This window comes from Leopardus geoffroyi, chromosome X (assembly GCF_018350155.1).
Source record: "Leopardus geoffroyi isolate Oge1 chromosome X, O.geoffroyi_Oge1_pat1.0, whole genome shotgun sequence".
Taxonomy (NCBI): Eukaryota; Metazoa; Chordata; class Mammalia; order Carnivora; family Felidae; genus Leopardus; species Leopardus geoffroyi.
Genome location: NC_059343.1, coordinates 61,367,215 through 61,381,750, shown reverse-complemented (window position 1 = coordinate 61,381,750; position 14,536 = coordinate 61,367,215). Strand labels below are relative to the sequence as shown.

Here is a 14,536-nt window from a genome sequence, read left to right as displayed (position 1 = left end):
TTAGTGTTTAGTCCAAAGGACTAAAATGCACCACACATTCTTTTTACAATTACAAGTTACATTTTAATCTTTCAACGTTTATTTATTTTTGGGACAGAGAGAGACAGAGCATGAACGGGGGAGGGGCAGAGAGAGAGGGAGACACAGAATCAGAAACAGTGTCCAGGCTCTGAGCCATCAGCCCAGAGCCTGACGCGGGGCTCGAACTCACGGACCGCGAGATCGTGACCTGACTGAAGTCGGACGCTTAACCGACTGCGCCACCCAGGCGCCCCCATTTTAATCTTTCTATTAATTTTACATTTGCAAAACATTTCAAAAGTAAATAATGTCTCTGCCTCTTTTCTGTAATCTGCCCACTCAGTTAAGATTTATTCATTCACTGTGACCTTAATATATGGTTTATCATTCCCAATCGTGATACCCATTTGTTCCAATTTTTAATATATACTTAAATTTTTTTTTTCTATTTCACATTGCAAAGAAACTTGCTAGTGTCTTAGGAAGAAAGGAGAGAGATATTTAGCCATCCATTTCTATCTTCACTTAAACCATTCTTTTTTTGTGTGCGTATATTATGTATAGTGTATGGGTAGGTGGTTCCCATTCCACTTATATCAAGTTCTCTATATTGCTAAATCATGAATTAAAATGCTTTTAAATTTTCATAGACCTTAAGAGTTACTGGTTATGTACATTTTATGCTATGAAAATTATAGCATAAATTTTTAAAATTTAGTTATAGAATATTATATTCCAGACTAATAAACTTCTCTATCTTAAGCTGGAAAAGTTTATAACATCTAAAATACCTTTTTTTTCTTCTCTCAACTACATATTAAGGTACCCTTACTGTTGGAGATCTAGTAATGGTGAATGGACTGCTTTTTCAACTTTCATTGCCCCTTAACTTTCTGGGGACTGTATATAGAGAAACTAGACAAGCACTGATAGATATGAACACCTTGTTTACTCTACTCAAAGTAGACACTCGAATTAAAGTAAGTAATCTATTTAGTACCTTTTAAACAGCATGTGAGCATCATCCCATTAATAGGATTATTCTAAGGGAATATTCTTACATCACCATGTTAGCAAACCAGTTTCTTTTTTGCAGGAATTGGGGCTATGATGTGTATTAAGAGGTTGTTATAGCTTTTACTTCCATGTTTAGAAACCTTACAATGTTAGCAAAGAATATTATACCTAGAAGCTAAATTTTGTTAACTTGAATTATTTGTACTTGCACCTGATTTACTTTTGCTAATAATGGTATAAAATGTGTGATTGCCTTTCCTCATGTCCTAAACTTCCTTACTCCCCTGCCCACCATCCCTCTACCTGCCCCCCAAAATTGCTCAAAAATCAAAACATTTAGGAGTTCTTGACCTTAGTGAGGAGTAAAAAAAAAAAAAAAAACTTTAAAAGCATGCTTGGAAGTGGTCTAACACTACTTATAAACCTCCTCTTTCCCCATTTTTTCCCTTTTTCTGTGAATTAGAAAATTGTCTACATAGCTATAGTCTACATGGTATATAAAGTGGCTTTTTTTCTCTTCCCTACTAGGACAAGGCAATGGCATCTCCCATTCAGATCACACCACAGACATCTACGGTGGTCTTTGATAATGTGCATTTTGAATATGTTGAGGGGCAGAAAGTCCTTGATGGAGTATCTTTTGAAGTCCCTGCAGGAAAGAAAGTGGCCATTGTAGGAGGTAGTGGGTCAGGGTGGGTAATTTAGTTATTTATAAAATTCTACATCATTGATTGATGATTCCCAATGTAATATTTTTTCTTTATCATAAAATGATTACAGTGGTTTAAAACAGGGATTCCCTAATGCCAGTAAGAGCTAATTAACCTTTCCTTGTCTTCAATTTCAGAAAAAGCACAATAGTAAGGCTGTTGTTTCGCTTCTATGAGCCTCAAAAGGGTACCATTTACCTTGCTGGTCAAAATATACAAGATGTGAGCCTGGAAAGCCTTCGGCGGGCAGTGGGAGTAGTACCTCAGGTATTTAAAAAAGGAAGAAAACCTATTTGGGGAAAAACTTACTGGGTTGGTAGATTTTTGTTAGAATAATTTGAATCCAAAGAGTATATTGCTAACTAAGTAGGAAGCATTAGACCCTTCAGGTAAATTCGGTTACCAAAAAGCCTTAAAAAAATGTGAATGAAAAATCTGAATGATGGAAAAAATTTTTTTAGATCTTAGAAAGATAGCATAATATAATGGAAAGAGCCCAGACTAGAATCAGACAGATATGGATTCTAACCTTAGCTCTAACCCTTGTAAGTTCTGTGGTCTTGGTCCTCAGTTTATCTTTAAAGTAAGGATAATAACCATCTGTTTCATGGGATAGAATTTTTATGGATTAGAGACAATATCTATAAAGCACTAAGCACAGCATCCATCACGTAATGCTCAGTAATTTAAAACTATTACTATAATTTTGAACAGTTTTTGACATAGTGAATTTATTTATTTATAAAATTTTCTTTAATATCTAATTTTGAGAGAGAGATAGAGCACGAGAGGGGGAGCGGCAGAGAGAGAGGGAGACCCAGATTCAAAGCAGGCTCCAGGCTCTGAGCTGTCAGCACGGAGCCCAGTTGGGGGGCTCAAACTCAAAAACCGTGAGATTATGACCTGAGCCAATGTCGGACGCTTAACCGACTGAACCACCCAGGTACCCCAACGTAGTGAATTTATAAAACTTAGAAAAGCAGTTTGGTTATCTGCTTCCATGTTTATGCCTTGTTTACCACTGACTCCTTAGAACCACCTACAGTGCCTGACCCATAGCAAGCATTTAACAAATATTTGTTGAATGACTTTAGGGGAAAAATAAATTCTGAGCAAAATCTGAGAAGACAAGGATGCCTTATAGGATGTAAATTTTTCTTACGCTAAAAGCCAACAGAGAGACCCGGAAACTAGTTTCAGACTAGAATCTGAATTAAACTCCTAGGAGAACTGTAAGAAAGGGATCAGACAGGGATATGTAGCTTATAAAAGGTCTGTAAGTGATCTGACACATGCCACTCTGCCCCGTCCTCCCTCTTTTTCACTGAGAATCCCAAATGTTAGTGTGCATGAATCGCCTAGGGAGATTATTGAAATTCCAGCTCTTTCACACACCTTAATTCTAGTTTAGGAAGGCTGTGTGGGGCCCAGAACCCTGCATTTTTGAATATGCTTCCTACATGATTCTGATATAGATAATTCATAGTAGACTTTATGTTGAGAAACACTAACCTAAACTGTATATCAAGTGAAAATATATATGGTTAATAAAAAGATGCTGATCCTCACTGGAGGCCTTACCAATGTAAATTAAATCAACAATGGGATACCATTTTTCACCTGTCAGCAATGATTTTAGAATTCATAATGTGCAGTTTGGGCAAGGCTGTGTAAAAGGCTAGTCTGGTGTTTGGTGTAAGTATACAGCTTTCCTGACAAGCAGCAAGAGCCAGAAGAATATTCAAATCCTTTATTCCAATAATTCTGCCTCTAGGATGTTTTAGTAAGGAAATAAACAGAGATGTGAACAGATTTTTATATGCAAAGATGTTCATTACAGTATTATTTTTAAATTTTTTTTTTCATCGTTTATTTATTTTTGAGACAGAGAGAGACAGAGCATGAACGGGGGAGGGGCAGAGAGAGAGAGGGAGACACAGAATCGGAAACAGGCTCCAGGCTCTGAGCCATCAGCCCAGAGCCCGACGCGGGGCTCGAACTCACGGACCGCGAGATCGTGACCTGGCTGAAGTCGGACGCTTAACCGACTGCGCCACCCAGGCGCCCCTACAGTATTATTTTTAATATCAGAAGTTAAAAACATATTTATAATAACAGAAGTTGAAAACAGTGTAAATATCCAACACAATAAGTAGATGGTTAAATTATCACCATAGAATCAAGTGACAAAAAGCCATTTATAAATGAGCTGTTTGTAAAGAATATTGAGTGTCATGGAAAAATACTCAGATAAAAGTTTGTTGAAAAAGAGGATACCAAGCAAAATATAAAATCTCAATTTTATAATATTAAAGGAATACATGATAAGTAGAGGAGAAAGGAGAAAACACACCAAATGTTAATAGCAGGTATCACTACGTGATAGGATTATGGATTATTTAATTAATTTTTATTTTACCATATTTTTTGAATTTTCAAAGTTTCCAGATAGCATTTATTAACTCTTCTGAATATAAAATATTTAAAAATAAGTATTTTCTTTTTATAGAACTTCAAGCTTATTGGGGTTAAGTACCATCTCAATATAAGAACTTTTTTATATTAGTAGTTGGCTTAAAATGTTTAAAATATTATTTGAAGTAATACCTGAAACTCTGGGGCTGATTGTGATATTAAAGAAGATATTAATTATCTTGGTTAAGGTAAAGTAATGGAGCCATTTTATTTCATTTTACTAACTGTTGCCTTTCAACCATTTAGAGACTAAGTCAGAATAAGATGAAATATCAAATGAATGCTTGCAGTGAACTTTCTCCAAAAAATATCTATAGTGTATAAATCCTTTGTTTTCTGTGTTTAAAAGCTTCTGAGGAACATATAACATATTTAGCCTCATTAGTAATTAGGGAAGTGCTAATTTAAACGAAAAGCAAATTTTTACCCACAAAAGTAGCAACAACTGAAACTTATTAATATGCAGGCCTGTTGAGAAAACAGGGACCTGACAAACTCATAAAATATGGGTTGAAGTGTGTATACTGTTGGAGCATTTTGGAAGACAGGCAGTACTCTCAAAGGATGAATGTATGCTTCCCTTTTAGCTCATCAATCTACTCCTAGGAATCCTTCTTACAGAAATACACAAGTGCACAAATAAATAAATACATTGTTAGTATCATACAACTATTAAAAACAGTGAGGTGGGATTACTGATGTGAACAATTTCCAGGGTATGTTAAGTGAAAAATGCAATTTATAAAATTATATATTTATATAGATACAGTATGACTCCCCTATGTGAAAAAAGAAGTGTATGGCATATAAATGTATCAAAAATCTGGATTGACACTCAACACATTGTTCATGGTGATTAGTACTGGGGAGGGAAATGGGATTGCAAGGATGAGGGGGATGATAAAGGGGTTATATTTTACTCTTTATGTCTTTACTAAATTGTTTGAATTTTTTATAATGAATATACACGTATATGTATGTATACATAAATCTGCTCCAGGATGCTGTCCTCTTCCACAATACTATTTACTACAACCTCTTATATGGAAACATCCATGCTTCACCTGAGGAAGTGTATGCAGTGGCAAAATTAGCTGGACTCCATGATTCAATTCTTCGAATGCCACATGGATATGATACACAAGTAGGGGAACGAGGACTCAAACTTTCAGGTAATCAGAGATTTTAGATCTGTCCCATTGTGTAGAGCCATTTTCTAGAAAATGTAATGACAGAGTACATACCGAGTGCTCATCCAGTCACTTTCAACAAGGTCTCAGCCATCACTGCAAATAATTCAGCATATTGGAAATAACTTCTCAAGTCATGCAGATGTTTTTTTTGTTTGTTTTCACTTGCAGCTGCAAACGGTAAGTACTTAATAGTAGATTACTGATACGTGCTCAGATCGGTGTTAACTTATTATCCATAATTTTAATATTAAAGGAAAGCCAAGATCATTATTCACCTGAGAAAGTACTAAGAGTAGGGAAAAGTAATTTTATAGTAAATAGTGTGTCTCATCATAATTTCCTAGTTTGTTACGGGATGTTTTCAATGCTTTAGACTTCCTTACACTTGATATACTTAACTGCTGTAGTTTCTTTACAGTTAACTTCATTTTCATGTCCTTGTTGGTTCAGTGATCAAGTAAATTTTGGGGCTTGTAGGTTTCTATTTAAGTGTTTAATAATGAGATTTCTAGGTTTAATAATCATTATCTTATAAAAACTGAATTTTGGGGGCGCCTGGGTGGCTCAGTCAGTTAAGCATCCGACTTCAGCTCAGGTCACGATCTCACGGTCGGTGAATTCAAGCCCCACGTCGGGCTCTGGGCTGGTGGCTCGGAGCCTGGAGCCTGCTTCCAATTCTGTGTCTCCCTCTCTCTCTCTGCCCCTCCCCCATTCATGCTCTGTCTCTTTGTCTCAAAAATAAATAAACGTTAACAAAAAAACTGAATTTTTTTGGAGGATCCATAAAAATATTTTTTCACCAAAAATTATTTGAATTCCAGAAGTGTAATGCTATCTAATGCCTAAAAGTATTACTGTAACTCATATAAACACACTATACCCTTTACATTTATTCTCCACTCTAGTTTAATTTTGGGAGGAAATGCGTAGATTAAGGATGGAGGTGAGGCGAAAAGAAAATGAATTTTAATGAGTCCCCATTCGTTTTCATTACAAACTGGCTTCATTTATTCACAACATTGATTAGGTACATACTATGTACAAGCTAATATGCTAAATGATTTAAGAGTTAAAAAGATGAAGCAAAAAGGGACTTGCTCTCAAGGAATTTGCAGTCCATTAGAAAGTTTTGATCTAGGTTTAGGAAATGTTAAGCAAAGATTGTTTTCAAGTTAGGTTGGTTTATAGTGTTTTTAATTTTTTTTACGTTTATTTTTGAGAGGCAGAGAGTATGAGTGGGGGAGTGGCAGAGAGGGAGAGAGACACCAAATCCGAAGCAGGCTCCAGGTTCTGAGCTGTCAGCACAGAGCCCAATGCAGGGCTCAAACTCACAAACCACAAGATCATGACCTGAGCTGAAGTCGGACGCTTAACCGACTGAGCCACGCAGGTGCCCCTGTAGTGGTGTTTTTTGATTATCACCTGATAGTATAAGATACTTACATCATTCCAGTCCCCCTTTATACTTTACCATTGCTCTTAACGGTAGTAGTGTCCAGCTAACCAGACCACCTCCAGATGATTTGTCCAGTTGCCTAATTCTAAAGATACACAAGTTTTCACGTAGTATAAACTAGGCCTCTCAATATATGACTGCTTCAGATAGTTATGCCACATGCCATTTTCCAATCAATTTTTTCCTATCTGCATGCCTTTGGGAGTAAGAATGGCTAAAGAAATTGTATTCTTACCTAATACCCATCACCTTACAGCTAGACCTCTCTGAATGAGCATTTGTATTATTTAGTGTCTATGCTAATATTTATGGTAGGGAACAAACAAATGTTTCTTCTTCAATTTCCAAAATTCTATTGAATAGAATTGAAACTGAGTTGGTTTCCGCTTGAAATTTGGGAGGCATGTCTAAACTAGTCCTTCCTCTGAGTATCTACTTCTTTTAGGCGCTTTCTGCCACTGAGTTGCCAGGTGGGTAAGCAGATAGTTCTGGCATGATGCCTGCTTTGGTAGGAGAATTTTGATCTTATTGAATGGGGAAGAATGTGGATAGTATAAATATAAACTTATGTACTAGTATTAGACATAAGGAGCTCCCTTTACTGGTTGGAAATAATAATTGCAGAAGAAATATAAAGTGTACCAATAAATAGGTGGAGCTTGCTTCTTGAAGAAGTTCCTGAAGCTGAAAAATACAAGTTTGTTCAGACATTGATAAATTACTGGATAACAGAAAAGAAGCCAAGAGGGGCATATTCAGCAAAACATCATCTTCTATATTTCCAACTATAGTTTTGTGTAAGATTGATGACTTTAGACCTACTTCCCTTCCCAGTAAGGGAAGAAAAGATTGCTTTGTTTTCACTAGAGTATATTAGGAATAAATATGGGCTTGCATATTATGATAGGAAGAGCATTGGCATGGGAGTCAGGTCTAGCCCAGATTCCACTGGAATTTGCTCTGTGACCTTGACTAAACCCAGTAAACCTTTCTGGGTCTCTGTTCCTTTCTGTTTTAAAATTCTGCTTTTCTAGAGACCATAGCAAGTAACTAAGGTAAAATACGAGGTATCGAGTATATACCTTTAACTTTGAAGGGTGCAATAAAAGTGGTTTCTTCCAGAAAAAAATCCTTGAGAAGAATACTGGCTGAATGGTACTTTTTTGTTAAGAAATAAATTTATTTCTTTATTTGTTTTAAGTTTTATTTTAAATGTTTATTTATTTATTTTTGAGAGAGAGAGAGAGAGAGTGTGAGTAGAGGAGGGGCAGAGAGAGGGGGAGACAGAATCCCAAGCAGGCTCCGTGCTGCCAGCACAGAGCCCGATGTAGGGCTTGAATTCGTGAACCATGAGATCATGACCCAAGCTGAAACCAAGAGTCAGATGTTTAACCAACTGAGTCATCCAGGTGCCCCTTTGTTTGTTTGTTTGTTTGTTTGTTTTTTAATTTTTTTTTAAATTTTTTTAACGTTTATTTTATTTTTGAGACAGAGAGAGACAGAGCATGAACACGGGAGGGGCAGAGAGAGAGGGAGACACAGAATCTGAAACAGGCTCCAGGCTCTGAGCTGTCAGCACAGAGCCCGACGTGGGGCTCGAACTCACGGACCGTGAGATCATGACCTGAGCCAAAGTCAGACGCTTAAGTGACCGAGCCACCCAGGCGCCCCTTGTTTGTTTGTTTAGAGAGAGAGAGAGAAGGTACAAGGGAGAGGCAGAGAGAGAGAGAAGGGCAAGCAGTTTCTGCACTCTCGGCGCAGAGCCTGATGTGGGACTCAAATTCACGAACCATGAGATCATGACCTGAGCCAAAATCAAGAGTCAGACACTTTAAGCAACTGAGCCACCCAGGCACCCCAAGAAATACATTTAGATATTCAGTTTCGTGTTTTCCAAGATTCCAGGTTTCAGATATTGAATTTAGTTTTGTCTTTGTTAGTTCTCTAATATTGAAATTGTTCTGAGATGCTGTCAATTGGGAAGTAATATAAAGTAACATATGTAATGAGCATATTTACAGTGAGAGGAATAATTGTGGAATCAAAGCTGTTACTTCTTTTTCTCTTTACCTGCCACAAAGTCAGAATCCAGAATTATATTTATGTTCCAGAGCAGAGTGTATAGTTTGTCAAAGGATATCATATATGAACTTAGACTCTTAAAACTGAGTAAAATGAACAGTGATCAGAGTAGAGGTAAATGTTAAAGGCATTACTTGGTGGTTATGACCAGTGGAAATACTAGAAACATAAAATGTCGTTATGTTATATATCCTTAAACTAAATTTTTCTTTACCAGGAGGAGAAAAGCAAAGAGTAGCAATTGCAAGAGCCATTTTGAAGGACCCCCCAGTCATTCTCTATGATGAAGCCACTTCATCATTAGATTCAATTACTGAAGAGGTAAATGATGATGAAAATGCCATGCTCTTCAATTCTCAATGCTTAACTTTTCTCCTTGGAAGTTTCAGTAAAATGGCTACATTCTTTTGTATTCTGAATGAACTTCAGTAGGAGGTAGTATAGAGCAAAATACCTGGCCCTTTTCCCCTATATAGCGAGTATTGATAACTATCAAGAATGCTAAGTTGCATTGAACTATCACATTGCTAAGTCCATTTGCAAAAGTGTCTCCTTTTAGAACCGTGTGACTGTTGTATCATCCTTGCCTCTTGAAAAGCTTGTAAGACTTGCCTACTCTGCTGCAAAGGAAAAACATTTTAGTCTTTCTGCCATTGCCACTTAACACTCATGAAAACAGGTCGTGTAAATTATTGTGACAGTATACACCAGAAAGCCTTTCATTTATTGTGGAACAACTCACTGATAGTACAAGTCAGGCACACACAGCCTGTGGTGGTAGTATAAATTTATATTCATTTCACAAAAAAGGTTTTGCGGCACCAAGATGTTTTGCAGTCACAAGATGTTGTGACACTTGATGTCATGGTACTACCCAGCAACTACATTATACTTCATAACAACATCTTTGCATTAAATATAAAAGTGTTAATAATAATGGCAATTTCATGAATGGATCCCCTTACTCTAGAACTGAAAATAGGCATATGTTATCTGTTACCTCCATTCACCTACATTTTACTCAAATATGTAGTAAAAACCTAGTGTTGAAGCATATGCCTAATTTCAGCTTTACAGCATGTATAGCATAGTATTTGCATGTGTAGTTAAGTTTCAGGGCATATTATTTGATCTGCCATATGTTTAAAATAGTTTAATATCTAAGTGGCTTGTTTAGCATGAGGATTTGTTATATTTAAAGGGAACCTTAAGCAGGACCACACCCATTCATAGGCAAAATAGGAATCTGCTTACAAGAACTGTAAACCTAAAAGTGTATCATTCACATTTACCACAAATTATAATTCCTAACAGTCATGTAGCTTTATTATCTTCCAGAGTATAACCCAATAAGAGCTAGTAGACAATTCCCCACCAAGGGAATGGGTTACTAGAAGATTTGGTAAATTTTAATGGGCCTTTTTTAAAAGGTCCAGAGCACTTAGTAGGATGTCAGACCTTAAGTTCTTGAGAATAAGGACAATGAGTCCCCATAGACATCACAATTTTTCTTAGAGTTGGCCCTGCACGTAATTTTTAGTCTGCCTTAGTAAAATATAAGGTCTTCCCTCCTGGGTAACCATCTACTCTTGGTCATTTTATTCCTTTAATAAATACAATGTTTAGAAATATCTTTAGGGAGCCATTGGATATATGCCCAGCCCCACACTGCTATTTCCATCCTGCTAGGTATACTTAGAACCAGATTTCCAAGTATAACTGAATATATACACAACTCCCTTATACTTTAAAGGCAGTAAGCAAAAATGTTTTGCAAATGGATTCTTAAATACAGAGAACAAATTGGTGCTTGCCAGAGGGGAGGTTGGTGGGAGGATGGGTGAAATAGATAATGGGGATTAACTCATCATGATGAGCACTGAATAGTGCATAAAATTATTGAATCATGGTTGCCTGGGTGGCTCAGTTGGTTGAGCATCCAACTCTTGATTTCAGCTCAGGTCATTATCAGGGCTGTGGGATCGAGCCCTGCATTGGGCTCTGTGCTGAACATGGAGCCTGCTTAAGACTCACACTCTCTGTCTTTCTCTCTCTCCTTCTGCCTGTCTCCCCTGTTTGTGCTCTCTCTCTCTCTCAAAAAAAAAACAAAACTATTGAATCATTATATCATATACCTGAAATTAATAAAACACTGTTAATTATACTGTAATAAAAAATGTTTTCCAGAATTCATTAAGAAGTCAGAACACCTTTTTTCCCTATTTCCTTCCTTTTGCTCTTTATTCAGTTAGGCTCTCCCTGTTGACTGTTCAGGGCCAGTGTCTCAGAGTCATTCTCTCTGTTTATAACTGGGCAGTTTGGCCCATTTCTTCTGAATCTTGGATATTTTGGGGAAAATGGATTCTAAAAACTTGCTTTTCAGAATTCTTTTGACAAAGGTAGCCCCTCGCCATTTCAACGTGCCTTCTATAGAATGCTTGTGATCAAAAAAGGCCAGAGGTGTTGGGAAGAAGCTGTCCTTGCTTCTGTGGCAAGGGGAAATGGAGCTAGACATTTCATTCTCAGCTTTATTTCATTGTCTTCTGAAGTGACAACTTTGCTGTGTAACCATTTCCATCCTCTTGCCACTTTTTTTTTTCAGTTCATCATGACATAAGGGTTTTTGTTCTTTTTAAATTTTTAGTTTCAGTATAGTTAACATAGAGTGTTATATTAGTTTCAGGTGTACAATTTAGTGATTCAACAATTTGATACATCATTCAATACTTATCACAACAATTGCACTCCTTAATTTCCATTACCAATTTCATCCATCCTCCCAACCACCTCCCCTCTGATAAGCATCAGTTTCTTTTCTATAGTTAAGAGTCTGCTTCTTGATTTGTCTCTGTCTCATTCTGTCTTTTTTCCTTTGCTTGTTTTGTTTCTTAAATTCCTCTTATGAGTAAAATCATATGGTATTTGTCTTTTTTCTGACTGGCATATTTCACTTAGCATTATACTTTGTAGCTCCATGCATGTCATTGCAAATGTCAGGATTTCATTTTTTTTATGGCTGAATTATTTTCCATTGTATATTTAAATAATTTTTTTTTAATTTATAAAAATGGGCAGAAGACATAAACAGACATTTCTCCAAAGAATACATCCAGATAGCAGACAGACACATGAAAAGATGCTCAACATCACTCATCATCAAGGAATTGCAAATCAGAACTACAATGAGATATCACCTCACACCAGTCAGAATGGATAAAATCAAAACCACAAGAAATAACAAGTGTTGGTGAGGATGTAGAAAAAAAGGAACAAAGGTGCCCTGTTGATCAGAATGCAAACTGATGCAGCCACTCTGGAAAACAGTATGGAGGTTCCTCAAAGTTAAAAATAGAATTACTCTATGATCCAGTAATTGTGCTACTGGTCCAGTAATTGTGCTACTGGGTAATTACCCCCAAATTACAAAAACACTAATTGAAGTGATACATGCACCCCTGTGCTTATAACAGCATTATCTACAATAGCCAAGATGTGGAAGCAGCCCAAGTGTCCATCGATCAATGGTACATAAAGAAGTCAGAATACTTTTGAAAGGGAAGTTTGCTCAAGTTAAACATACACAGTCTTTGTTGCCCTTTCCGTCCTCTAAGTTTGAAATAATGAAAAGCAAATGCTTCTGTACCCTTTGAGTCTCCTATCTTTCTATTGATTGTTTTGTAATTTTCTGTATCCTGTTACTTGATTCCTACCTCATTTTATTTTTGTTCTCATAGGCTAGATAAATATAACCAACATGTTCCTGATATCACTGTATTCATCATTATTACGTTTGTTTTTATGTATAGAAATATCCACCTTCTTCCAGTCTTTGTAATTTTAAGAAATGTTGGCTATCTCAAAGATAATTTTTCCACAATAATGTGGTTATATTTGCCTTTTTGTGTTGCTCAATTTCTCCTCTTCTTAGTAATTATTTACATTAGGGAAAATATTTGGTAGTGGTATAAAGTTTATATAATACAGAATTGGCATTGTATATGTTCCTTTAAGAAATGTATGATTATTTTAATTTACATTTACCTAATAGATTTTTTTCTTACTCTTGTTGTCAAACTTGCAGACTATTCTTGGTGCCATGAGGGATGCAGTCAAACACAGAACTTCTATTTTCATTGCACACAGATTGTCAACAGTGGTTGATGCAGATGAAATCATTGTCTTGGACCAGGTAAAAGATTTAACTTTAAAGTTTAGTATGTGGGAGACTTTTGAGAAGTTGGCAGAGTAGGAGGGTCCTGAGCTTACCTGGTCCCACAGACATACATAGATAGCCACATGAGTGCAACTAACACAGAAAATACCTAGAAGACTGGCAGAACAGACTTTGCACAGGGAAGGCATGTTGAAAATGGTAGGAGTGGCAGATGCAGTCTGGAACCAAAATCCTACTGAGACTAACCATGAACAGAAGGAACACCACAAGCAGGGAAAAGGGGAGGAGCAGACCCCACACCAAGCACCCCAGGCAAGGGAGAACTACACTGGAAAGACAGGTCCCCATAACATTAGGCTTTGAAAACCATGGGGCTTAACTTTGTGAGTTTTGACAATCGTTGGGACTTAATGCCAGGTTCTTTAAAACTCAGCTGGCTTAGCTGTGGGAGGCCCTCAGGGCAATAAGAAATGAAATCCTTGGCCTTAAAGAGCCAGCATAACAAAAAAAAAAAACCCGCCAAGATATAGCATAGAAGCACCACTTCAAAAAGTGCCTGGGATATACATGAAGTACATTTATTTACTAATCTCAGAATGTGTGCAGGAGAGGCAGGGATCTTTAGGAGATTTCTCTAAGAACAGAAGAGCTGTTGGTTACCATTTCTCCCTACCCCAGCCCCCAGTCTAGATAGCCCATTCAGTTGCAGGAACCAGCAGGAAAACTGTCTACCTATCTTGCCAACACAACGTACACTATATCCTGCATTCTGGATATCCACCCCACTTAGCAAGCATCCTTTCAAAGCAGCTCCTGCCAAGAGACACCCTGTAAGCAGCCCTCATGGAGACCTGAACCACTCCAAAGTGACTACTGTCCTGGGGAGAGGAGAAGATAACCACACATAGCAGTGCAACTGCAGCAATGTCAGACAGACTGGGCAGGCATCTGGTCTGACTGTTGGCCCTGCCCACCAATAAAAACCTCTCAGGAAAAGGCAGGAAGAGTACCCTGAAGATCAGTGCTACTGCAGCCCTAATAGAAGGATGGGGGCAGGCATATGGTTTGATTATAGGCCCCACCTACCACTGAAAGCCTCTCAGAGGACAACAGAGCGAGAGCACCCTGCAATTTGGTATGATGGCAGCCCAGGCAGAGAGGCTGAATTACAGCCCTGTAGTGGCCCCAGACTCTTTCCTTAACAGCACAAGGACCAAATCCTGCCTGGTATGCCCATGACTGCAGGCAAACACAGCCACAACACTAGGGTGCACACAACCCACTAGGAGACACCCCTGAAGCTCCTGGTTCTGGTGAACAGTGGACATGATGCTACAGGACCCCACAGGACCTCTTCTTCATAAGGCCACCCCTTTTCAAGATCAAAGACTTAGCTTACTTTTCTAAT

At 37.5% G+C, this 14,536-nt stretch overlaps 1 protein-coding gene across 2 annotated transcripts in view; it reads left to right on the top strand.

Annotated features, from left to right (window-relative positions):
* The window catches only part of ABCB7 (ATP binding cassette subfamily B member 7), a 165,634-nt gene that overhangs the window by 129,948 nt on the left and 21,150 nt on the right, over positions 1-14,536 (top strand). Inside the window, exons 10-15 of one of the 2 annotated variants that reach the window (XM_045473023.1) lie at positions 844-1,001; positions 1,567-1,730; positions 1,886-2,015; positions 5,224-5,395; positions 9,172-9,275; positions 13,036-13,143. In XM_045473023.1, coding sequence (XP_045328979.1) covers positions 844-1,001; positions 1,567-1,730; positions 1,886-2,015; positions 5,224-5,395; positions 9,172-9,275; positions 13,036-13,143 — 836 coding nt within the window. The remainder of the gene's footprint in view (positions 1-843; positions 1,002-1,566; positions 1,731-1,885; positions 2,016-5,223; positions 5,396-9,171; positions 9,276-13,035; positions 13,144-14,536) is intronic. The other variant, XM_045473024.1, reaches the window with a different exon arrangement.